Raw genomic sequence first — 27,616 nt, forward strand, 5'->3', positions numbered from 1 at the left:
GTTTTGAAACCTACAAAAAAAAAAAAGAAGCTATTGTCCTTCCTTTTTTTAATTTTCTGCTGCGATTTGTTGACACTTGCTTTGAGAGCTTCTGCCTATTAGCACGTCGGCAAAGTATTGACCGCGTACTAAAGCTTCCAGGAGTGCCGATATTAAGTGTGTGAAAAGATATAGCGTGGTAGGAGCCGGCACAATACAGCGCATGACAAGGAAGCCGGTCGCACGGCCATCCGCGAGGTATACTACAGTTTGATCGGGTGTGACGCACGCAGACACACAATAACGCGCGGTCGCTCGCACACGAACTGAAGCACCAACGGAACTAGTAGTTACCAGAGCACATGGGCGATTGCAACCGGGAAAGAATGATTCGCAGCAGGTTATTTCCAGCAAGCAAGTCGGACGTTATGCAAAAAACGGCAGGCGTACTTCTCCACACGCCTCGTGTGACCAAACCAACGCGGCCTCCAGACCGCCCCTCTAATAAGAAACCTCTTCAAAGCTGCGAGACAGACACGTTTCGAAAGCTTGGATAGTGCGAGGAACTAAAGACAACAGGGATGGGGAAGAGCAACGGTACAGCAAGCACGCTGACGCCCTACACTTACACGATTGCAGCATTATTTCCCACATCTTGGTCACGTCAGCCGCCGTCTATGCACAAGCGTACGTGCGGGTTTTGCCACATCGTCCACACTCCGCTACGAACGATCCATCAATGCTCCATGTCGAATCACTAGTCCCACTGAGAGTGCTTCCTGCTTTCCACCAATCACCGCGTTTGAGGTTCCGCAACATGCGATCTACCTTCGGTGCTTTAGCACGGGGGCCCCTATCTAAAATACATTGAAATGGACAAATCGTTTGTCTCAGCAACCACTGCACCGAATTTGAGGATGTTTGCAGCATTTAAAAGGAAAAGTTAAAATCTAGTGACTGTTGGAAGCGTAATTACGACTTAACAGTCAGTTTTTTTACTAAATATCGTTGAAAGCCGCAATATTAAAGAAAGACGAAGTTATCACGTTTACAAACTCTAACTCAGCAATGAAAACTGATTCATAATTCTGTAAACAGCAGCTAATAACACATCTAAAGCGGACAAAATTGACGTAATATACAACGCTATGAAATATACAATTATTATGGGAGTAAGGCTGCTGCAAAACACTATTAAACACTGTAACCAATTCGCGTAAGCCGTACATTACTATATCAAATTTATCCGCCTTAGATGCTCTAACGAATGCAGTTTACAGAAATGACACATCTCATTTTCGTATTGAGTTCTGAATTTGGAAACTTAGTGGTTCTATTTTTTTTTCCCGAGCTTTCCGATTATCGGCAATTACGAAAAAAAAAAAAAAACGTAGGCCCTAAACAAAAAGAAAACCGCTTCTTAGACACTAGAATTTAGCTTTATATCGAAAATACAACAAATTTCATCAAAATTCGCAAAGGGATTGTTTCGCAAAAGCGTTTCTGCGTTTTGCATGTATTTGAATATGTGGCGTCAGACTTGACCCCGAGCTAAAGCTTCCTTTTAGACACTGCCACTTCAGACACGGCCTGCTTCCTGCTGCGCGATCCTGCGCGATTCGGCCCGTTAACTCCGATGCGGGCAATAGGTGAAAAGACACGGGACGCGCGCGGCACCGCGCGTATACCCCGCATAGCAGGATTTGGGTGTGGAGGATGAACGGAGAGAGTGGCTTAGAATGGCGTGGAAAGGAGGGCGGGTTATCCGCCCCCACATAGTGATGGCGGCCCGAGCTTTTTTCACGCTCATCCCGGGAGCTTCCTTTTCCTTCCAGTACCTGGCTTCGCGCGTGCGCGCCTTTTGCCGGCAGTTATATTTATTTTTCAGCGCTCTCGCTATCCGCGCGCGCGCGCGCTTAATCTCGTCAAGGTGAAACTTCGTCGCCGGGTCGGGCCAGACTCGGCCCGGGGGTCCTCTTCGCCGGCTGCTCACAGGGACGACCCGGGGTCGAACAACAGGATCGCGCTACAGGCTTATCCTTCCGCCGCTCTCTCTCTCTCTCCGTCCCTCTCTTCCTCCAAACCGCCGCTTGAACTCTCGTCTTCGTTTTATCCTTTCCGCTCGCGCCTCTCACGGCGGCACCATCGTATGCGTAGGGAAAAGGCGCAGCTATGCAACGGGTAAAAAAAAAAAAAAGGATCGCGCATGCCAGACTATCATCCCGTTTCCGCCTTTCCCGCCTTCCTCCCAAAACCTCATCTTAACGCATCCTCTTTTATGGCGGGAGATGCAGCTACGAAAACAGGACTAAAAAAAACTGTAATGCAGAGAGGACGGCGCGCATCACCCGATAGTGGAGAGAAGGAAAACGCGAGAGAGGGATAAACTGCTAGAGAGGATATGGGGAAAGGGTGTTAGGGAGGCGGCGGGAAGCGAGCGCGCCTCGCAAATCCCGTTAGCCGGGTCCCGGATCAGCGCGGCTCGGCAGCCGAGGCGCGGATTAAGGCGGCGAAGAGGAGGAGGAGAAAGGGCCGGGAAAGAGGGAGCGAGCAACCACCTCGGAGAGGCCCGATAGAGACTCGCTTCTCTGCAACACACACCGCCACGTGTGTAATATTATTTTTTAATGCCCCCACCCTTTCTACCCCTGCCTCTAGTCTCGCTTCTATGAAAACGAAAACGAAGATTCCTGCAGCAGGCAGGGGGAAACGAAGGGGGACGACGCCGCGTCTAGGGGCAAGGGAAAGGGCAAATCCTCCCCCAGTCTCTCCTGCCATCTTCGTCCCTATAGCCACCGAGTTGCCTCCCCCCCCCCCCCTACACACACACTTATGCACGCGCCCCTTATGACTATATATCCACATACGCGCGCAGCGCGCGGATTATGTAAACTCTCGCGGGGATGCGAGGGAAAAAACAATTTGCTCAGCGACGAAAGAATTCCTGAGGTGGATTTTCGCGCACGGGCCGCAAGGCTGATGCGCCGTTTCAACGCAAGCACGCGATGCCTTTTTCTTTCTTCCTTTATTTTTTTTTTTTGGGGGGGGGGGGGGAGGAGTGCGTCATTGCCACTTTCTTTTTTTCTTTCTTTCTCTCTTTCGTTCGTTGCGTAGCAGGGAAAGGTGGGAACCCAAAAGCGCGATGCGTTCCGTCGTTCGTCGCCGGATTATGGCCGGGCTGAGGAAGCTGCCGTTATTACAACGATGCCGGTCTCTGACCGGCGTAGTTTGAAATAGATAACAAGAAAAAGAAAAGGAAAAGTACAGTTTCGATGGCACAATTATCGCACCTAATGTGAACGTTGGATGACACGAAAGCTATATAGAAGGATTGACCAGAACGTGAAAGTGTACAAAGAAATTAGGAGGGTACCCGTCACGGTGGCTCGCCAACTGAGTGACGAGCACGAGGTCGGGGGTTCGATACCCGGTTGCATTCCCATGGCGGGACAATGAAAAAAAAAACGCTCGTGTACCATGCATTACGCGCACGTTAAGGAGCCCCCAGGTGGTAAAAATTAATCCGGAGTCCCCCCCCCACTACGGCGTTTCTCATAATCATATGGTGATTTTGGCATGTAAAACGCTGGAACTCAATTTCCACGCTTCCAACCTGCTCCAGCAGGTTCCGACACGTCGTCCGACAAAAAAAAATACATATAAAAGTATAGGTTTTTATGTACAAAAACCACCACCTGGTTGGTTATGAGGCACGCCGTAATGGGGGGACTCCGGAATAATTTGGACAACCTGGGGTTCTTTACCGTGCACCTAAATCGAAGCACACGGCTGTTTTCGCATTTCGCCCCCATCGAAATGCGGCCGTCGTGGCCGGGATTTGATCCCGCGACCTCGTGCTTAGCAGCCCAACATCACAGCCACTAAGCAACCACGACAGATCCGACTGTTGTCACGCTTATATGTCGTATTACGTTGTAACGGCCCCCACCTTAAGTAATGCCTTCGGGCCCCTTAGAGCTGCAACAAATGAAATTAAATGCGTTAGGCAAGTAGGGGACGCATGGTAGGGCGCGGCGTTCGACCGGACGCGTCGGAAATATGACTGATTGGACTCTATACGAAACCTGTCGGAACCCCTATCGGCAAGTCATCGTTAAATGCGATTGTTCGTACGACAGGTCGTACGAACAATCGGTCGCACACGTGCGCGTCAAAACTGTCCGGTACATTATGTGACGCGCCGGAAAGATGGGACGCTAAGACTGGCGAAGAAACCTGGCGCGCGAATTTGTTGAAAACTTGTTGTGCGGATGGGTTAGTCACGACCACTTGGAGCAAACAGACAATGAAGCAAGAAAAAAGCACGCAGAAGTTAGTTATCACGCTTAATCGATACGTAGAAATACTAAGGCAAAGGGAAATGAAATTGGACGAAAAGGTATAACTCACCGCAGTTGAGGATCTCAGACTCGCATCCTCCGCATTACGCATATGCGGTACCTCGCAAATAAAGCTAGCGCGGCGGACATACCTCCGCGCCACTTTCTTAGGTGTCTAATACTGTACAAAATCAACGCTGGGAAGTATTAACCAGTGCCATATAGAACACCCTTTCAACTATGCAGTCGTCATGTACAGTGCGTGAGCTTACACCTCTGTCACACGAGCACGCGAAAACTCTTTTACGCAAACGGAAAGACTTTTACCAAGCCGAAAGACTTTTGAATGAAGAGGTGTTGCGCAGCAGACACACGGCGCCGACGATCTCCTTTTAGTGTTTCCTTCTGGACACACTACCGAAAGCGTGGCGCTAGCGTTCGAAACAATGTCGGTCCAAAAAACTTACTTATATGAAAATATAAAGCGAAAACTGATTGTTTACATGTTTTTCAATTGAATTTAACATAAGAAACGTTAATATAAAGATTTATTATAGTAGCTTAAAGAGCGTCATCACGTGACATCCCCAGCCCGTTCGACGTGGTTCGACCTGCTTACGAGAGTACAGAAGAAAATGAGCATTACTGCGTTTACTACACCTTCTGCGAGACATAAAATTGTTTTTTTATGATGAGCCTAGGCGACAGAAAATTACGCATTTGATTATTTTGTTTATTATATGATAATTGCTCGTGCCCACTGGTTTCGAGGCTACTCCTTTTCGGCCGTAAAGGAGATCGGCGAACTCCTCTTCCAGAAAAGACCGCTTCTGAAAAAGAGATCGCTCCCTGTCGTGTCTCTGCGGGTGAAACTCTTTTTCGGGAGAAGTGTTTTTGCTCAAAAGACTTTCGAGTGCCCGTGTGACAGGGGTATTAGAAGCAGGCAACTGGCTAATGAGCTCTTGTACGCAAATCAAGATTGCCATATTCGAGACCCTCGACGCTATCAACGACAAGGAAAAGTTGACGGGATCTTTGACGTTATCCCTGAGACGACTTGAAGGCGAAAGAAAGCCGAAGTGCCGATGCATTAAAGACGAACACATGACGCACACAACCCCCTTCATTCCCTTATTCTACTTCGCTTAATCATCCCTCTTAATTCGGTTAGTCATCCCCCTTAATTTGCTTAGTGTACTTCGCGTAGTCGTCCCTCTTAATTCCAAATGTAGAGGGCTCGACTCCCACCCAAGGTCGTGGAGCTCGAGCGCCTTAATTACCTTTATCTGAATTAACTGTGTCTTAATTAACTTCGCCTCTATTAACACCAAAGGTTGCGTGTTCCGACTCCTACGATAGGTCGAGAGTTGGTAGCCTTTTTGTACACTTCGCGTCGTCGACGCGTTTTCGCTCAAGGACGACTTGACTATAATGAGACATATGGCTTTCGCCTTAATAAGGGGATCTGACGGGCTCGGTTTTACGCACGCGTGTTTTAAACGTTTCGGAGTTTAGTACGCGCGCCATATCGCAAACGTGTAACACAGAAATATAAGAAAGGGAAATAAGCGTAGACGACGACTGGAAAGACGCACCTTTGGCGCAGATGGCCTCCGACGGCGAGTAGCCGAGCTTGGTGAGCGCGGTTCGAACCAGGTCGGCGAACAGGGCGGCGCTGGGCACGATCGCGTAGCTGTCCACCTCGACGGACGGCTGCTGGCTGTCGGTCTGCGGGCTGGGCACCCGCTCCACCACGCAGTGCACCGGCAGGGTCTTGCCTGAATGGACGAAGAACGAACGGGACGTCACACATTGAAACACTGCACACGCGGTACGCATGCGTACGACGAAATACACGCAGGCGCAGCCATCAGACTAGCGCAACAGCCATGTTCCCCCTTTCCCTTACCCCCAGTGTAGGGTAGCAAACCGGACGCTAGTCGGGTTGACCTTCCTGCATTTGCTCTCTCTCTCCTTTTTAGAGCGAAAGCTCTACTATAGCTACTCCAGGTACAAACCCAGAAAACACCTGGCTCCGTAAATCTGACCTTCAAGCTCAGCCGTGGTCAAACCGGGACTTAGCCTGCCTAATGCGCTTTTTTTTTTGTAATTTCTTTAACTGAATTTTCTAATTTATTTTTTTTTCAGTTTTTACAAGTTGGTGTGTCTCAGTAGCCATCATGCATGACGTTGCGCGGCGAAGTACGAGGTCGAGGGTTTGACTCCCGGCCGCGGCAGCCACATTCCGATGGGGGACGGAACGCAAGCAACGCCCGTGTAGCGCGCTTTGGGTGCACGTTAAATAAACCCAAGGGGGTGAAAATTAATCGGGAGCCTTCGACTGTAACGGCGGTCCTCATAACCTATACTATGCAGCATCGGAATGTTAAACCCCACAATTTCATTAAAATTATATGGATATATTTCTCTAACTTCCATAACTTCCGAACTTCCTTTGCGGGAAATACGCACACTAAAGAAAAAAAAAAATTAACAGAAACTGCGGGAAAACGATTGTCAAATTAAGTCAAGGGATAGCTGTCCGGTAGATCAACCAAGCAATGCTGCTGGGGAAACACTTATCAGGCTACTAGGGCTATCGGTTAAATGCTGAGTGGCCTGGGGCCGCTGTAGCTAAACGAACAGTCATCGCAGCACAGCTATAACGAGCACGTGAACGCCGTCTACACTGCTCTGCTTCTCCTTCAGTTTTTGACGCTAATAACCTTTGCCGCAAAATCATATTTAAATCCCGGTCACGTGCATTAATCTAACTGTCAGAAAGCTTTCACGCCAGTAGAGCGCGCGACGGCAGCGCCACCATCGTGACGTCACGCTCCCAAGCGCCAGTGTGCCGACGTGGAGCGCAGAGAAATGGGCAGAGAAAAATGGGCATAGCGCGCTACATCGCCGCCGACAGCTGCCAAGTTCATCTCAAGATGACGAAACGTGAATGAACAGGGCGGAGGGGACGGGTGAACCGACCTGAACGCCGCAGAGTGAGGGACAAACAAACTGTTGCCCAGGATGACCTCGATTCCGGACTGACGGCCAGCGACGAAAAGCCAGCAGAGAATAGAGAGAGAGATGAGAGAGAGAAACAAACAAGAACGCACGAACAGGGGGAAAAGTGACAGTGACCAGTCAGCCAGAGCAACGAAGGAAGCGCTTCGTTCGGTAAAAACGGCGTGAGCAGAAAGATGCGGTCTCGGCAAAGAGCCGCGAATAAAGGAGGGAGAAGGGAGGGAGGATACAGAGAACATGTGATCGAGAAGACGAGAGAGAGAGAGCGCCACGTGGTGAAGAGAGCGGACAGGCGGTCGCGGAAGTGAAGCAAGAGGAACACAGCGCGTCCGAGATGATAATAATAATAATAATAATATAGCGGAGAAAGAATGGCCCCGGAGAAGATGCTACCAACGGAGGGAGGGGGTGGAGAAAGATCGAATGAGAGAAGAAAGAGGAACGCGTCAGCCATGCCGACCCGAGAGAGCACAGCGGATAATAAAAAGAGCGAAAGGAAGAAGAACGGGTAGACGGCGGTAAGTGAGCGAAAATAAGACGAGGATACTTCTGCGGCTGATCTCGCAAAGGGCAGCAGGCAAGAGAGAGAGAAAGGGCGTGTTGGGTGGAGGAAAAGAAGGAAAGAAAACGAGCCGAAAGAAAAATAATGAGGGGAGGGGGACATTCTGGCGACGTCCTTGTCCGTCCCCCGAGGGATCATCGGGACCGGGATATAAGAACCGTCGAAGACGTGGGGGGCATAGGGGGAGGGGGGGGGGGGTGAAGCCAACGCCGCGGTGTGCAGCCGTGGGCCCGGGCTCTGCCGCGTGACGGTCGCTCGTGCGTTGTCGACAGGGATCGCGAGCAGGCTGCAGCAGCCGTGAAGAGGCGGTGGACAGAAAGAAAGAGAAATCTACAGTAGGTGGTGCATCAATCCGCGGGATCTGGGGCTTTCTTTCTCGTGTGCCGGCCGGAGCTCCGGTCGAAGACGCGGATAATCCAAGAGGTCTCAGCGGGAGCGGGCGTCGTGGGAGAAAAAAAGGAAAGAGCACACACACTGAGAGCTGGCGGCAGCTAAGTGAACGCTGCTCCGCAACCTAAGTCAACGAATACGTAATCGAGAAACCCTCAGTCCCGAGACAATTACACTAGGGAATTAAAAAAGTCGCAGTTTTGCCCGAAAGGCGAAGCATCGATTGCGATAGCAAATTAGTAGAGAGCTATACGGAGTAAGGATAGTAGGTTTATCGGCTGTATAAACTTGGACACATTCGCTTACTAACTGAATTAACAAGCATGGTGTCAGAGCGCACAAGCAAACATGAATAGATCACACCCAATGACCGCTCACAACCGCTGTCAAAACGTTGGCGTGAGCAAGCGCGCCAGCAGCAGCGAGCGAAGGTTCGTGCTGTCTATCGCTTCAACGGAAACTGAGCGGCGAAAGCACAGCGCATACAAAGGTCAGAGCCGTCTGGAGATCGCTTTCAAGATACGGTGCGCGCGACCGCCCACAGCTGCGCAAAGTACAAGTACGCAGTTGCTGGCAGAGTAGAAGCCGCACCCCTCTCTCCCGCGCTGCCTTCCCGCTTTCCTCCTCTCGCGCTGCGAGATCGAGTCTCCAGTTCCCCTTGCGCCCAGTCGTAAGATACGCAGTTGGTGCCGCAGCACAGCGTCGCCCCCCCTCCCTCCCTCTAATCCCCCCACGGCCTTCCGCGCGACGGAACAAGTCGCGTTTGCTCTCCGCCGTGCTTTCCACTCGCACATTCAGCATACGGCGCGCGGCGACGATTTTATCGCCCTTGTACGGAGCCTCACGGCGACGGCAGAAATCCGCTTGGAGTGTCCATATCGCAATAAAATGTAGAGAAAGCAAAGGTGAGCATATTGCTAATGCAACGAGACAAATTCGAAAGCGAAACAAACTGCAGCTCTACGGCCAGTTGGGAAGCGTGCGTCGTACAAAGTTGCTGTCACGGGTGCCCGCCGGTCGGCTGGCACAGTCGCCACCAGCTTTTTAACAGTTCTACGATGGCCCATTCCAACGAACTTATGCGCTCGTACCAAAAGAGAGGAGCGCAACCTCGCGGTGTCTCTAACCGCAACGTCGACAACAATTGCTGTCCGCTTCTTGTTCGCGCTGTTCTTCGTGTAAGTAGAGTCCACTGTAAAAGCCCACTGAAATAGTGGGACCCGGTATAAAGCGTCCGGACTTGCCCCGTACGAATTTTGGAAGCCGATACTGGCTTTAGTCTACCCGCCGAGCATCGACACTGCTTCTGGCAGCACCATAATTATGATGCCAATGGCTATTAGTGAAATTTGAAACGGAGCGGTGTCATGCGACACCTAACTGAATACTACTTAAGCTCGTACGCAACTATATTATCGTTAGATATGTTTTCCAGCAACCGCAACAAGGCTATGCACCCGAAGCATATGCCTCACGTTCGCGTGTCCTCTTTAACGCTCGACCACACTGTGTGTAAACAGCCATGTACAGTAGTGAGCACTGTTAGGGTGAAGACCTCATTAGTATTCAGGAGCCTATATCAGTTGATGTTTAGCACTAAAGAAAACTATTACTTGTTTTATCGGCATCATCATTAGGCGCCGTATTCGGCAGATTTCCCCCCCCCCTGAAGTAGAAGATATGTTGAAGTTATACCAACTTGAATACTAATTAGGTGTTCCCCCTAACAGTGCTCACCACTGTACGTCCCACAGCGAATAGGCAAAATGGTGCTTTTTTGTCTGAGGAAGTGATCACATCTTCCTTGTCTTCTACAAAGCACAGACAGATGCTTACACTTCTTATTAGATGAAGGGAGGTTAGAAGGTGGAGAGTTCTGCTACATACGACGTATTTTCTCAGTTTAAGCTAGGAGTGTCGCGCGTGGACGTTCCACCGTCATTTGGGGAGCGCCGAATGCAGCGCACAAAACAGAAAAATGAAAAAGCGTTGACCCGCACAAAAAGTGTGACAAAGAAAAAATATTCTGCAGAAACCATCGACGATGGTTGCCAATGTGAGTGAATAGCCGAATGCTTCAAGAAAACTATTCGCTTTGGTAGCTCGACGGCGCATAATTGTTGCAGTTAGGGTCTTTAGGTAGTGTTTGTTGTTTAATTCCGTAGAGTGCATGCAGTGCTGTTAACCCGCACATCTGTAGCGGCAGTACATAGGTAGAGAGCACGTGCGTCTCGAAGAGCTCTAGCAGAACGCACCCCGCCACTGGGTCTTGAACTAGCAGTTGTCAGTGTTCAGCAAACAATGCAATTTACTGTTACATTTGTTCCTTCTGCTTCATTTATATCCAGAATATTGTACTGCTTGCACGATACATTGTAATTATCGTATGCACCTGTATAGACACATACTACTGTTGTACTAGTGCCTACAGGTGAACAAATTCTCTTTCGAAAGGGCCCATTCACACTTGCGACTAGGCGAGGTCGCGCGACCGATTGCGACTGGCGACCAGAAAGCTACTCAAGACGAACGATGTTCACACTGACAAATGCGACCGACGAGTCGCTAAACCGAAATGTCTCGCGATATGCCGTTCACGTCTGCTTGCAATGTTGTCGCCGCGTAAAATAAGCGTCAGCGTATACGGACGTCCTGTTCCTTCGCATCTGATTGGTTCAGCTGTTCTGCGACTGCGGCCGCGCGACTGAAAAATCGAGCAGCGAGTGACTGTAACGAAACGGTCGCCTTTCGATCGCCAAAGGCGCTGGCGCACAGGTCGCATGCGACCTGTGCGCCAGCGCCTTTGAATAGGCGGTGAGAGTACAACCGGGCAAAGAGCGAAAGCAAGCTATTCGTCGATATTTGTTTGCCAGTTTCGGCTTCGTTTCCCAAGAGGTTACAGTGATGACGTCACGGTGAAGGTAGTGACGTGGGAGCAGGACCTCGTGATATTTTGGCGCTCTATCTGGCTCGCTCGGTATCCTTATACGCTGTTACTTGTGAGGGTCGTTGTAATGAAGGTCGTTTGTACTGAGGGTTGTCTATCGTGAGAGTGGTCTTGTTTTGAAGGTCGTCTGCTATCAGACGACCGAGCAAGCCCAGAGAGAGTGTCAAAACATCGCAATGTACTGCTCCTGCGTGATTACTTTGATTCTTGGAAAACGAAACCAGCTGTGACAGAGCTTTCACATATTATTTAGGGGACTCTGTGGGTTGCCAGTATTTATTTATTGCGATAGCAATTATATGGACACTCCGAGTGCATTTCTGCCGTCATCGTCGCCATGACGTTCCGCAAAAGTCCAAACACGATAACACCGTCACCGCGCGCCGTACGCTGTATGTGCGAGTAAAAGCTTGCGAGGGTCAGCCGACGATCGCGGCTCAATCTCGCGCGCGCGAGGGAGGAAGGCGGGGCGGAAGCGCGCCGTCTTCTGTGGCGCGAGAGGCACGGGGGGGAGGCGAGGAAGTACGGTTCTACGCCGGCGGCTGCTGCTTACGGCGCGGCCGCGCGGGCCTCGTCTTCAAAGCGATCTGCGATGTGGACAAAGTAAGCCACGCCAAGCGCCGGTAGCTTCGTATGCGCAGTGCTTTCGACGTTTAGCTCGCGATGATGCGAAAGTCAGCACGAAGGTCGATTCGCTCGCTGCTAATGCCGCGCTTCTTTACTCCAGTGTTTTGACAAGCGAGTTTCCACGATCATCGAGCAAGATGTGTTCCTGTTTACCCGTTCGCGCGTGACACCATGCTCGTTAATTTAGTTAGTAAGCGAATGTTTCCAAGTTTATAGGGCCGATAAAACTAATATCCTTACTTCGTATAGCTGTCCATTTATTTGCTAGCGCAATCGATGCTTCGCCTTTCGGGCGAAACTGCGACTTTTTTTTTTCTAGGCTTTACGGGTACAGGACATTCATGCAGAGGTCCCGGACGTTCGCAACTACTTTAAAAGGATACTCCAGCACCACAAGCGCTGTTCGTCCTCTCGAGGAACCGAGACTTCGGGTGGCGCCGAAAGTTGCATCGACCAAAAAATTTAAATGTTCGTTAGGTTCGAGAAGATAGAGCGAAAGCCTGAGCCGGCAGATCGGAAAAGCGCGGGGGGCTTCTCGAAAAAGAAAGGCGCGCGCGGACGCAGCCAAAGAAACGCAACGAAAGCCGTGCACATCGCGGCCTTCGATCGGCGCCGCATCGATTAGCGGCGGAGCTTAATCCCCACGGCGCTTAGCGCCTCCGCCCTGCGCTGCGTGCCAATACAATAAGAACGCACGCGAGAACGCATTTTCGTATTTTTTCTCTCTCTCTCTCTCTCTCTCTCTTTATTCCACAGCTGGCTCGGCTGTCGCGCCGTCGTTTGAGAAGAAGCGAAATAAGTTCGCGGAGACGACGAAAATTACAGCTGTAAGACAAAGCCGACGTCCGGGTCAAAATGGAACGAGCAGCAGTCGAGATTAAAGAAAAAAAAAGAAAAGAGTAAAGTAACAGTACCAGCAGAATAAGCACGTTGGATAACACCAGCAGCAAAATATTACAAATCATATTACAAAAAAGTGCGAACCGGCAAGAAACAAAAGTCAAATGAAGGAGGTCGCGGCGACGCGCAGTGGAGAGCAATGAAGAGACCAATAACGCACAAGAAGCGCCGGCGCGCCGCCGACGCATAAAAAGAAAGAAAGAAAGCTTTCCCGCACGAAAACGACGAAGTCGTGCGTCAGAATACGAATATCTCCAGAGCACGAGCGCAGCGCACGCATGCACGTACACGAGCGCGATAGTGGCGCCGCGCAGCGGCCACGCCAAAAAAAAAAAAAAAATACAGCCAGGCGGCGCGGCTCGGTGCCGACTAATCCGGCTCCCGACGGCGCCTAATCCCAAAGCCCGGGCGCCACGAGAGAGCGGCGCGGCGCTCTCGGGGAAATTTCGTCTCGCGGATTAAAGGGGGCGAGATCCCGCTTCGCCTCCGCACCTCCTTTCCGATTCTCTTTATCCCTTCAAACCTCCTTTACGGCTCGCCTTCTTAAGAGTTCTTTATCCGTCGCAGAAGGCACGCGCGCGCCACGTTTCTCTCATAATCCCCGTTTTTCTATGCGCACCCAAATAAGAGCGTCGACGGGGACATCGCTTAGCGAATAAGGAAAAGAGAAAAAAAGAAGAGTCAACACCGGTGCCGCTATAGAAGTTCTCCTCGGTGAGCCATTCGGCGCTCCTGGCTAGCGATGAGGGTTCCATCATTCCGGACCATTAGGAAGCGATATATGATACATCATATCATATATCATATCTTACTTGTTTTCTAACATTTAAAGAATGTTGGCGGCCACTTTGGGCAAGAAACCTGTATAAAACAGCTTGACGGCGACAAGGCAGCACGGGCAGGAGACAAACACAGCAAGACATACAAACTGTAGCATAAAATCTAGTCGTAGAGGTAAGCAAGACAGGCGATTTGACAATACAAAAAAAGATCAGCGGCCCCTCCGCTGTCGAGGAAATGGGGGTAAGCGAAGCTTGTCCTGAGTTTCTTCGGTGTTCCTCGGAACGAATTGCACTGACGACTACCCCGTTGTGCTCGAACCACAACCGGTCACACGCACTGCAGCTGGCTCCGAAGTCCCGGTTGAGAAATTCGCGTTGAAACCTGGACGTCGCACCGGGGAAGTTGGCGCTACCGTTGCCGAGGCGTGCACCACCGTTGTCGGGTTCCTGGAGGGCAAGACGGCACTGACGTTTCGCCTGGGCTTCGGAAGCCCTCACGCTAGAATCGGCACGTCGACGACGAGCCCTTTCCCGAGCGAGTTCACGGCGCCATTGCTCAAATGCAGCCTGCGTTTCGGCGGGGCGCACCACGCTAGCCTTCCCATTCGGGCGCCGAAACAGATCTGAGGAGAGGGAAGCCCGGCGAAGCGCGCGCCAGCCCCCTTTCCCTGCCCGCGATACACCAAACGACCCTGATTGGTCGCGCACGTCATGTGGTCCGGCGCCGGCGCAGCTTTCCCCGCACCTGCTCTTTCTTCCTTCCTTTCTTTCTTTCCTTCTTCCTTGTCCCTGGCTTATACGCGCACATCCAATGCGGGTATGCGCCACACGTGAGTTTTTGCGTGACAACAACGCCACCGAAAGTTGTGACCCAATAAAGCTCCGCTTAAAAAATATGCGATGCTACACTAAAACATAAGTGCACTTGTGCAGTCACACAACACAATGCAACTAAAGGAACGGAGTGTAGTACAACCAATACAACGTATTACATAACATGCGTGCATATAAACCCGACAGGTGCGGTTTGACAGGGCCGTCGGGTACGGTCAAAAAACACCGGCAGCAGGTAAGTCGACTCGACCCCAACCCACAGGTAAGCGTTTGCTTCGAGTCATTTTACGTCGGAAAATAACCGCCAGAAAACGGCTTGCACGATGGCGTTTCATCGTAGATTCACGTCGTGCACCGCTCTAACCATTCACCGCAAATCGCTCGCCATTAGGATCGAAGGTTGTCTTCGCAAACCCTCCCGGAATTTTCTGACCGCGGCTGCTGCTGCTGCTGTTTTGCCGGTATAGTCTCGCAACTCGGGTCAGTATACGTAGTCCGTGGTCGAATGGGTAGATCGCATCGGGTTGCTCTGCTGGGGAATCGCGTTCGAAACCAACCGCCGGACCGTATGTAAAAAAAAAAAAAAAAAAAAAAAAAAAAGAATTACGCCGTGCGGATGCAGGGATCGAACCTGGGTCCCCAACACGGAGTAAGATTCATGCTCTACGTAGCGAAGGTGCAAAATATTCGTCTTCTTCGCTTTGTTTACCATGTCTGCAGTATGTTTATTCATGCCTGACGGAACAAGGTATCTTGATACTTGTGCGTGAAGAGACTGAGCAGCAGGACAGTGTTTTGTTCCCGGCTGTAAATCTGGTTATGGCAAAGGACGGGAAAAGTTTTCGCTCTTCGCTTCGCCATCTGATCTTCTACTGCACCAGTGGCGTCAAAAAATTCCTTCAATAAGCGAGCGCTTAACGCAATGGACAAAATATGTGCGCGACACATCGAGAAGCAGCTTATTTTTGATAGTTACTTCAGCAAAGACAAAGGCGTTGTCCTACTAGATGTAAAGAAAGTGCCTCGACTTCGAAGCGGGGCCGTTCCTTCAATTTGTTTAGGGAAGCCTGGCGTAGCTCAATGATGCTGAATGCCAGGTGGAACCAGAAGACGCCAATGCGGAAGGACGAGAGGAGCTCAATTTAAGTTTGTCTACAACTACACACAGTGCAGGTGCCTTTCCTTGTCCAGAGACATGCCATAATTTAGAGAGAGAGAAAGGGAAAGAAAGACAAGGAAGTTAGCCAGTGTAAATACCGGCTGGCTACCCTGTAAATTCTCAGCCTTGCCTTCGAGATGCTTCCGCCAGTTATGCAGACACATAATCAGAGCTTCTCTTGTGAAATAATAAGCAGGAAACACTGGCAGGAATACCGAATTAATATGTTTAATGAGAATGTGGCGATTCTGCTCGCAAGAGAATCGGGCTACACGAAAAGCACCGCGAGAAACAAAGAAGCAAGCGAAGCATCTTAGATGCGTGCTCAGATAAAAAAGAGTGATAAACGTCAGCTTTTCCATAAAAACTTCTTTTCGTTGTCGTCTGTCATTGCTTGAGACCACCCGAACTGCCGTTATATCGCCTTACCATTTGCTATAGTTTTTCTTTCCGTCTTATAGTTTCCGTAATTTGTTTATTTTCTGTTCCTGTGCCTTGTAAAGTTCCATGTAGGCCACCTGACAAATGCCCTGCATTTGGCCAGTATAAATTAAATTAAATAAAATGATACATGACTTGTTTCTCCTGCTAACGTCACTCCGTGAACCGCAAGAGCTATGTGCGCTACAGGCGTCAGGGCGTGCGCGGATCAGACGACAAAACGGATAGGCAAGCAGGCGCCGCGAGAGAGTCCCCGCGCCTTTGCTCCTTCGGTTTGTTGGGCCCGCTTCTCCGCTGCAGAGTTTTTCATCATTCGTAGCGCCGTCTGGCGAACACTACATGAAGCAGGAGCCGGCGTTTCAGAATGTGTCCCTTCCAGACGAGCAGAGTCGGCGCTGCTGTCTTATTTTACTCCGTGGTCCCCAATCACAGCCACCCGATGCTCCAACCATTAGGTCACACAATCGCATGCAACCTATATACCAACGGTGACTAGTTCTTTGAGATGATCGCTCTCCATAATGTGGCACGCGTACCCACAACGGCGGAATGGCCAAGTGCGCGGCACATATCGTGCCAATGCCAACTAGCCCTTTGAGTCGATCGCCACGTGTTGTACTATATATGTACGGCTATAAAAGCACGGAGAGAAGTTCCTCAAAGCCTTCATTACTATCTTAATAAGGAACGCACCGAAAGAGCCCTGCAAGGCGGAATCAATCGGCTGGGCAAATCGGGCTCAAGTCATCGAACGCGGCGCGCGACCTGCGTCGTATACACAGCAAGGGCCCCGGAGCAGCAAGCGCCGTTGTCAGAACGCATCGCCGCTTAATTTATTCCCAAAACGCCCTGGTGTACGTATATAACTATATACGATGTATCCGCTCCTCGATGCGCCGGCTTAATCCGGATAAAACGGCGGCAGCTAGAGCCGCGCGTACGCGTCGCCCAGTGGTTCCATCCGCACGCCGTCTTCCTCTCCTCGCTTAAGACGGCGCCTCTAACACCGCGATAATCCGATCCGATCAACGCCGCCGTATTAACGAAACCTTCCTCGTCTCATATTCTATATCTGGTGCGCGTTTTAATATTCGGTTATTACTACGAACTGCTCTTAGCGGACGTCGTATAACTAGAGACGCGTGCGAGGCGATGATCCTTCACGATCAAAAGGGTTGGAAAGAAAAAAAGGAAAAAAAAAAAACGGAACCCGCGCGCTGGCACAGTGCAGGGAAGGAGCTAAAGCTCTCTCTCATCCGAATCGGATTACTATCAAAGGAATGCTGAAACGCGCATTGGATAGTATGCCCCTAATAATCCGCTTCTGAGCCCGAGCCTCTTCGTTATTCATATAAATCTCTTCGCATGCCTCTTGGGCGTGAAGACAAAATCAGTTATTCTGGAACTAGCACCGCCTCAGCATAACCCAAGCCGGGAACTATACCACCCGTTTCTTCAACTATACTGCAAAACACAGGTGTTCGAGGACACCAACGTGCTGGTATTATTATTATTATTATTATTATTATTATTATTATTATTATTATTATATTTGGCTCTTCCCAAGCACTTTGGAATAGGTAGCTAGACTTGTCTCGAGCCAAAGCCAACAAGCTCTTCCATACATTCGGCGCATGCGTCGACTCCGTGCCGGTTTCTCGCAATCCTCTCTCGTGGCAGCGAGTCGCTGCGTCTGACTGCACTGCCTTCGGGATCGGCCCATATTTCCCAGTCATTCCGTTGTGGTATCTAATGCTAAGTAGAAGCTGCGGTACGAATGCCGTCGTCGTTTTACCATATATAAACCACACTACACCGACATAGGTATACGTCGATTGTATAACAATTAGTCGCGGATGACCTCACAACTGCGCTCCGTCTTGTGTCCTTCTGTTTAGTCCCGTTTAGTCACGCGCTGTCTGCTTTTCGAGTGATGTACCAAGGCGCGTCGTCACAATCCGTGTTTCTCTCGTTTACGCCCGCCTATAGTACTTACAACTAAAGCCCGAACCACAATTGGAACAAGCTTCCGACGGATCGCCGGCGACGTACGTCATCGAGAGCAATGTGACGCCGTGGGGCGCGACGCTCGCCCGACGCCGAAGTCTGCCAATACTAGATCGCAGCACCGACGCCCGAAGCGGATACCAAAGCATGAAAGCCGGCCGGCGCCGAACATCCGCCGGAAACTTGTTTCTTGTGGTTGGGCCTTAAATCGGCATTACGTAAACTCGCGTCAAACGGCCCGGAGTATAGAAACCGTGCCGTCGACGCAATACGATCGTCGTCACCGCCGTCTAGGCTACTATCGTCATGCACTCACGCCACAGCTGCTGGTCTGCCCACCTGCTGTTACAATTCGACCCAGTGACGATTGCAATGTCCGCGGTAGTACGTCGCTAGTACGCGTGTCCCTTGCTACGTCCTTGTGTTGCATTTTTGCGCTGTATATATTTATTTCCTCGCAGTATGAACCAACTCGCCCAACAACAAGCTTTATTGATCCGCGGTGCTTCCGTCGCGCAGGCGTTTCAAGAATGCGAGAAGAGACCACCCCACCTGCAGCAGCAGCAGCAGCGACGTCGCAGTCCCACACGAGTCGCGCCTCTCTTGCATTCAGGGCATCGAGCCGCACCCCGTCGATGGCCGAGACCGCGCAGTGACGGAACTCGGTTCCGCGAATAACGGGGGGAACTGTAGCTCCCCGCGAAGCCTGCTTCGATTCCGGCAGTACTGACCCGGATCGTCGACCTTGCAACGGAAGGAGAATAATTTCCAAGAACATTGTGACTTCCCCGTCTAGGTAAACTGGGGGAACGTCGGGGACCTTGTCGGGTATAAAAATAAGCGAGCCTCCTCATTTCTGCCGCGCTATCTCTCTCTCACACACTCGTTTCTGACTTTCGCTACGTAAGTAAAGCGTTAATTCTCCTAAACTGCGTCTCGTCACAGCCGGGCCTCGCGAGTCCCGTCGCACGTGGCCAAACTACTGCGGCCCACCTACTGACGTCGGAACGGTGGTAATAACGCTTAGCGGTACTACAAACGATGCTCCATCGCCAGCTTCCAGCAAGAATGCATCGCATAACATCGATTCCCACGGTGCATGGGATCTGCGCAATACTGCTTTTATTACCATTGCGACAGCAATTATATCGACACTCCAGGCGAATTTTCGCCATCGTCGCCGCCGTTGCCGTGATGTTCCGTATAAAGTCCAAGTGCGAGATAACGTCGAGCGCCGTACGACGTGGGTGCCAGTGGTGCCAGGGAAAGCGTGCGACGGTGAGCCTATAAGGACGGTGCCTTGATGCGCGCCGTCTCAGAACTAAGGTGCAGAACGAGGGAAATACAAGTCTGTGACATGTAGGCCCCAATAGGAGGTTTCAGCGCACGCTAAGCACAACTTTGACACCGCGAGTAAGCGTTATCGTGACTATATATACATACGACACACATGAGCAACTTCAGACAAGATGCTTCACGGATCAGCGCAAACACTATATGGCATAGGTAACTTGCTATCGCAAGTAGTGGCGTACGCAAACGTAGCCCAGCACGGGGCTGAACGGCAAGTATGCGAGCTGAGCGGTAACGTTATGCTAAAGCTGGCTTACAATTTAGCGGGACCGTTCAACTGCTATACCGTTAGTGCCCGGTCTGGTGCTTCAGCTGTGCCACGCCATGCATGCGTATATCGACAGCTGGCAGGGTCTGTAACAGCCAGGTGATGTCACTGTATAAAAACGTTTTCTTCTATTGTCTGCATCGCTCTCGCTACAGGAGACAGGTCTTTGGGTAACTGTTTTAGACATTTCGCTGACTAACTAAAATTACAGAACGACTGTCTCATTAAGTCTCCGCGCTAGCTCGACAGGTCGCTCCCTTCTGTCCATAACACGAGATCGTAAGTTAGAATTGAGTCAGCATGTGCGCGAGTATCACATTTCGACACAAACGGGAATGAAAGAGAAAATGTTTGGCTAAATACGACACAGAGGATGGATAAACTTTGAGCAGCTGAATCGACAAAGTTCTTCAATGCGGCGTACAACGGCTTGTGTCCCAAACAACCGTGGAGCCACTGCTAGTTTTATTCGGCCAAACCGTCGTTCTAGAAGTTTACCAACACTTTTAGTTCAAGAAAACGTGACCACCAAAGAATAAAAATAATAACGCACGCGGAATGCGCATATAAGGGCTACACTACGTAACACCACGTGGTATAAGGGCCGGCAGAGTTGCTGACAGGAGTATAAGCACGATCGCGTTTCAAGCTCGCTCACTTTTTCATCTTTCCCTCATTTATATCTTCTCTCTTATCCTAAAGATTATCTATGCTGCCCCCAAAGCGAAGATGACGAGATCAGCTCAAAGTATGACGGAGGTGTAGTAAAAAAAGAAAAGAAACAAAGGTAACCGCAACGAGAAAGAAAAGAATACACCGAGGTGCGACGGACCTATATATAAAACACGAAGGGGAGGGGGATGGGGGGTGAAAGAGAGAGAGAAAAAAGAGACAAAGAGAGTACAAAAAGCGGCAAACGCAAAGCAAAATGCGGCAAGGTTAAAGGCGCGAAGTACGGCGCCAGCAACTCACAAGTACACCGAGATCGCGCGAGCTTAGGGAAAAGTCTCTCGTCGGGAAAGCCGAGGATAAAGAAACGGCTGATAAGGACGGATCGAGAAAGAAAGTAAAGCGGAATGAAAGGAGACGACGGCAGACAGCACATATAAACACGAGAAAGCCAGCAGACGACACGCGAAGGTCATAGCAGACGACGCAAAAAGAAAACGAAGACAAAAAGAAGCAAAACAAAGGCAAGAAGACAGACGACAAAGACAGATTAAAAGCAGACGACACGCACAAAAGCGTGCGAGGTGTCCGGACCCCCCCCCCCCGGGGGGGGGGGGGGGGGGGAGGGAGGAGCACAGAAGCCCGAGCGCCCGTCGGATTAGGGGCGACGACTTTGGTCAAAGAGGAGCGCGCTCTCGTGCTCTTCTATACTGGATCCAGGCCGCGGGCTTTGCTCAGCCACGGGCGCGTCGACGTTCGGCGGCATTAGCGGCGCTGGACGCCACACAGCTGCGCCGCCACGGCTCATCCCCCCCCCCCCCCCCGGAGCCTTTCCCTCCCGAGCCAAGCCAATCCGCAGGCCTCTTCCCCGACTCCGCCGCAAGGAAAGACCGCTTTACTGCTCCCTCGCCCCCATGTCTTTTCCTCATTCTCCTTTCCCTTCCCCCCTCTTCGTCCAACCCTCCTCACCCCTGTCCTTCTAGTCTCTCGCTTTATCCCGAAGAAACTGCAGCGGCGAGGGAGCGTAGATTCCTTTTCTCGGGACCACGGCTTAGACCCCGCGGGAGTTAAGACGCCTCCTCGGTCGTTGTCGGCGTCGTCGGTGGCTTCTGATTCGTCGCCGGCCCTGCTGTCGTCCTCATCCGGCGAATCTCCCCCCCCCCCCCCCCCTCATTCCTGATTGACCAAGCGTGGGCAGCGATCGATCACACCATATAGCCTACCGCTCTCACACCACAAGGCTCCTGTTATATGCTTTCCCACCCCCACCCCACCTTTCTTTTTTCCTTCCTTCTTACCCCTTCTGACCGCCTTTCTTACCTCTACTAGTAGGCCACTAAACTATAGCGGACTGTGTGTGGAACACACAAGGCGACGCGCTTTCCCTACCAGGAAAGAAAAGAAAAAAAAGGGGGGGGGGGGGTAAAACAAAGAAAACGACAAGAAATACCACAGAACGAGCCAAACAGAAAAGATCAGGAAAGGATGGGTCGCCTTTGGCTTGGTTCGTTTCTCTCTTCACTATTCGCGCGGCGCCGGATCAATCGAGCGCTCGCCCGAATAGGAGGGAAAAACGGCCTTTCGTAATCCTCTCCGCCTTCTTTGCGCTCTCTCGATGTCTGGCTAATTCCACTTTACAAGCGGGGTGCGAAGAAGCCCGTCAATTCAGCGGCACAGGAGGTAACAAAAAAGAAAGAGAGAGAGAGAGAGAGAGAGATCGTTGTGGCGCTTCCGGGCATGAACCGTCACAGTTTTACCCGTCACTTGGAAGACTTAACGTAGCACCGACCGTCACTTCCAGGCGCTTGAGAGTGACAAAAGTAGAGATGCGCGAATATCAAAATTTTCGAATACCAATCGAATACGAATACCTAGTTGCGAATATCGAATTGAGTAATGCAAAAGCACAAGCATTTATTAGCAAGTTTGGTTATTTTGACATGTTTGAAGATCGCAATTACATTGTCAGTGCTAAGAAATTACACTAGTAAGACGTTATACTAAATGGCTGTGTATTTGACTCGGGTTAACTTGGAAAATTGATTAATTTCCACTAGCTGTCTGTTCTAACCAACCTGTACCTTTATTATACATCAAACGCCCGTAAACTCAGATGTATTTGACCCTGTGCCAGCCGTCACTCATCACATTTGTTGTCAAACAATAAGCTCGGATTTGGGGTGGCGCTGCGAAAGAGTACAGCTTCGCTGTCCGCGAACCCATGCCCCTTGGTACTGAGAGGCTGGCTTTCCTGCACAGCTCAGACGTCCAGTGGCAAAGCGTGCTTTACATGAGCAATGTGGCCCGCAGCACGAAATTATCACAATATTCAGCACAAATTCAGACAGATATAAATCAGCAAACGCTACAAACCGTGCTTGCTCCCGCACAGCCTGCAATATATTCGATTTATTTCCGATATTCGTATCGAACGAAATATCGGCAAATTTTCGAATACCTAGATTCCGAACCGAATACGATTATTAAAGATATAATATTCAAAATTTTCGAATATTCACACATCCGTAGAAGAAAGTGTTCTCCGCCAGAAGTTGGCTCAGCGTCAGAAAGCCCGAGAAGTTGCAGTTCCCAATTCTTGCATATTAATTCGTAATATTCGCGTACCCGGCACTACGCACCCGTAGAGTGAGTCACGAATACGAGGGCGGGCTGACACGTAGAGAACTGCCCGTGAAAAGAAAGAGACAAACTTTGTATCATTACATACACTGGGTGGGGTTTTAGCTTTCAGCTGGCATAAATTATGACACGAAGATCCACCTCCTCATTAAAGTATAGAAGTACATAAATACGGCGTCATGGCAACGCCAAAATATGAAGATGGATTCAATCTATACGGAATCATCATACAGGCTTTCCGAAAACGTAGCCTATGCGAGAAAATGTTAATCGGGTGTTCGCTCCGTATTACTGCGCGGCGAGGTTTTTTACTACTATACCTCAAGGCAGCCCACGTCGAAATAAAAACAAGGGTTTCAACAGTGTCTTCCACGCTCTATCGGACCCCTGCAGCGCACTGTCATCTTTGTTTATCGCCGAACCGTCAACTAACAACCCAAGCAGATGTAATAAGTCCATGACGTCACGGGGAGCTAGTGCGGGAATTTCAAGATGGCGTCGCCACGCGTCCGTTTCCCACATCCTTGCCTTGCGGCAGCTAGCGTTTTGGGAAGCTATGCGACATCCTATCGGAACTACTATACAATAAACCAGTTGCCACACTTATCGCCGTCGCCTTGCTGCTATCGAGTCGTCACACTAACGCTCGCGTCACACACCCAATAGGTGACGTCGCCAGAACATGGTGTCGACGACGTGTTCCCGGCTCCGCAATTGCTTCCGGTGCATGATGTCAGCAAAAAGCATGGCCTCCGGCATCCGCACTTGTTATTTCAGAGGAAGCCGATACTGGGGCGTGGGTCGTCAGACGTCTGACGACCGAACACCGTACGTGTTTTTTGTTTTTGTTTTTTATTTATTGTATCTTGCACAGCGTTCTTTAAATCAATTTTATTGCTTTCACATTACATCACATTACTTTCGGCGTGTAGACAAATGGCAATGCCGTACCCTCCTCACAACGAGTACCGCAAGTGTATGACCCTGTGCATAATTAGCGCAGCTTAAGCAAACTGTACAGGTGTGATTAATTTTTCTCAAAAAGAAATTACAGTGAAAGGGGACTTGGCAAGCCAGATAAAGATACAAGAAAGACGGTTTATAAGTTGCCGCACCATATGAGCGTGCATGACGTCACGAATTTTTACAGCGTCTGCTTACAGCGTCACTTTCGCGCGCATAGAAAGACGGACGACGACAGAAGCCCCCCCTCCCCTACCGAGACGGAGCCGCATGACAGACTTTCAGCAGACTCCATAAAGGATGCCGAGAGCAAGACAGCTTTCCGTGACCGCCGCGCAAGCGGCGAGTCTTCTCCTGCGTATTCGTGTATAGAGAGACAGACAGGGGGGCAACCTCCTCTTCGGCCACGCGTTCGATGTGAAAAAGGGATTAGGAGCACGCGTCCGAAGGCCTGGCCCCGTTATTTCTATGCTTTTTTTCCAGCATGCGAGGCCGCGCTATACCTTTATCCCCTTTGCACGAGCGCTGATCCTCGCTACAGCCCCCGCTCACGATCCATGCATCGCGCGTTATGTAGCACACGCGCACGCCGTATAAAAACTGTCCTCTTCAGAACTGTAAAGCCGCCGCCGCCGCCCCTGCTTTAGCCGGCTTTTCTTCACGGGAGTCAAGGAGATCAGCCCCCCCCCCCCCCTCCGCCCTCTCTCTCTCTCTGTCAGCATTTTGTTAGTATCTTCGCCTATACAATTTTTCCCATGCCCTCCCCCACCGAATCTGCCGCAACGCAAGCTGAACATTCGTTCAATGGAGGGAACACCCGAAGTCGTCCGATAACTTACTGCGACAAGTCGGTGACAAATGTAAAGAATGCCTGCAAAATACACCGTCGTCCAACAGGTAGAGCACATAATGTAGATGCACCGGCCCAATTGCATCCACGCATTTCGAAACGTATCCATCTCGGTAAAGTTAACAGCAACTTCTCTCTCTCTCTCTTTTTTCCTAGTGTCAAAGTCGAGTCGGTGGTTAATCCGTGCCCGCCGTCGATTCGGTTTATCGGGCGCGCGGACACGGCGAAGACGGCTAATCGCTCATTTTCTTCCTCCCAGGAAGGAACGACGGAGGAGCGAGTGATGTTATCCACACTATTAGAGGCCATCGCGGTTTCGTATACTTGGCGCATCTCGTTTGTTCGGACTGCGACCCGCAGAAGACGTCCGCTATCTACGCTCAATATTAGCGCGCGATCGATCAACGAAAGTCTATATATACTGTCGCCTTCTATTTCCTATATACAGCGCTGCGAAATATGCGGGTCGCTTCAGCCAACCAGAAACAGCAGAGCCAGTAAGTAGAAGGGCTCGGCCTCTACTGTCCGGTTCTAAAGAACAAAAGAAACGAAATTATGTTTCTTATTTTTTTTTTTACTTGCCAAAACCACGGTACGATTAAGATGCACGCCGGCCGTACAGCGGGTAACTCCGAAATAATTTTGACCACCTCGAGTTCATTAACGTGCACGGTACACGGGTGTCACTGTCCGTTTCTGATCACCTTCCGCGCGACGCCGACTTAACGGAGACTTATCGGAAGCATCAGCGGCGCCCAATGGTCGACGCGCGTCATTCACGAGCCATATAGTGGTTACGTCCGACAATATGAACGAGGACGCGAAATTAAACTGCGGCGCTAAATCGACCCGAAACTGCAGTGTGTTATAAGGGAAGCCGTATTTTGAAGTACATACTGATTAATTATTGTTGACCCCCTTTAGTTTATCCGAGGAGGTGTTAAAAATATTGCTGGAGCGGAAATGAGTTTTTATAGATAGATAGATAGATAGATAGATAGATAGATAGATAGATAGATAGATAGATAGATAGATAGATAGATAGATAGATAGATAGATAGATAAAAAGCCTCCCCTACAAGCAAACCGAGTCAACGATCTGATCGCAGTGCATTAGAGACACCGCTCAAGCCCGGCAGTTCAAACAAAATTACGAAACACGCCGCTTTTCGTCTGAGCCTCTCAGCGTGTCGCAACCGTGTCCCAAGCGCAGTGCTTGCAGCCGGAAGCGCCCCTCAACACACCGACAGGCGTGAGTGGACCAGGAAAACAATCGAAGACTTACATAATTCCAAACCCGCGCGCCTAAGCTAAGCTACGAGGGCGCGAGAGGAAGAACGTTATCGGCAGGATGGTAGCTCTCAATCTCGTTAAAGCCACCCTCGCGCTGTGCGGGCAATATCGAGCGGACGACGAATACTCTAGCTTAATTAATACGGGAACCTCGAGAGAGAGAGGAGGAAGAATGGGAAAGGGATAAGCGTTGAAGCGACGATGCGCACGTTGGAGAAAAAAAAAAATCTAAATGGCGTATATAGATAAAAACAAAACTGAACGAAAAAAAAAAAACAGGAACGAGGAGCCACCCCCGCTCGCACGATTAATTAAAAAAGCTTCGTGCAACGGGTGGGCGGCTAAGCTCGAGTGACCTTTAGGTGGCAAGCGACACCGCGATGTATACTCTTGATGGGCCGACGACGGCTACTGCAGAACACGGAGCGACTTGCAAAAAGAAAAAGATGAAGAAAAAAAAAAGATTCTGCGCATTGACAGGTGCGCAGGCACATGCACACTCAATCGGGATCACGCCGAAAGCGCAAGCACCGAAACAACAACAAAGAGAATAACAAATACGAGAAGAGTAAACAACAAGACGGGTCTACGCTTCTACTGTGTCCGACGCGATCTCCGTCGCGATCTGTCTTTAATGCGCTTGTATCGCCCAAACTTTTCGTTTTGACTTTTTCGTTTTTGTCAGCGTTATTTGCTTCTCACTACGTATCCGTAGCACCGGAAAAAAGGGGGTAAGCGGTATCTCCTAAACATCGGGTGGCGGAAAAAAGGCGAAATAAAAAAAAAAGTAAAAGACGGGGGCATTTGCAAAGTCTCCATCGGTACGCAAGCCAGAGCACAGGGCGGAAGGAAGGAATCCACGAGAAGGGGGGGGGCGACCATGTTCCGCGCGCCCCGCCGTTTTGCACAAGCCGTCCGCTTTGTGAGCCGCGCACCCCACTGTATACAGCACCGGCAGCGGATAAACAGGGGGAGGAGGGGCAGCTCGCGAGGCCACCCGGATTAAGAGCACGCGCCAGGCGCGTCATCCGCTCCGCCTCAACCGCCTTTCCGCATTCCAAATCGGAGGAGAAGGGGGGGGGGGGGGGGCGCAGGATGCCCCTCATCGAACAGCCACTCCTCTCTCTCTCGCTCAAGCATCCCGCGGGATGCTGCTCCGCGCCGCCGCCGCGGCGACCAGGGCGGCCTTGCTTTGCTTGATGAGGGCATAATGAGCAACGTTGCTTTGTTCTTTATTATTATTATTATTATTATTATTATTATTATTATTATTATTATTATTATTATTATTATTATTATTATTTCATTTTAAAGTTTTCTTTGCGAAACCTCCCGGATTTTCCCTGACAGTGGCTGATGCTACTGTTTATTGGTGTCCTCCCGAACAGCTTCACACACAAAACTGCATGCACTCGTATAACGAATCGGCTTATACGTAGCCCCCCCCCCCCCTCCCCCATCTGTATTATTAACATCTTGATAAGGGCTATGGGGCTCCTGCTTTGCCCAGGGAGCACTGCGAAAATGGTGCTAAGGAGCGCCCTCTGTCCTTAACTGGGTAGTACCAAGCTCGGTCGTCTGCTTCGGA

The 27,616-nt window shown here is 50.5% G+C and overlaps 1 protein-coding gene across 1 annotated transcript in view; it reads right to left on the reverse strand.

The window, feature by feature from the left end:
• The window catches only part of LOC119450550 (homeobox protein dve-1-like), a 76,197-nt gene that overhangs the window by 23,464 nt on the left and 25,117 nt on the right, over positions 1-27,616 (reverse strand). The window contains exon 3 of the mRNA XM_037714045.2: positions 5,915-6,097. Within this exon, the coding sequence (XP_037569973.1) occupies positions 5,915-6,097 (183 nt within the window). The remainder of the gene's footprint in view (positions 1-5,914; positions 6,098-27,616) is intronic.

Source organism: Dermacentor silvarum, chromosome 4, assembly GCF_013339745.2.
Source record: "Dermacentor silvarum isolate Dsil-2018 chromosome 4, BIME_Dsil_1.4, whole genome shotgun sequence".
NCBI classification, from domain to species: domain Eukaryota; kingdom Metazoa; phylum Arthropoda; class Arachnida; order Ixodida; family Ixodidae; genus Dermacentor; species Dermacentor silvarum.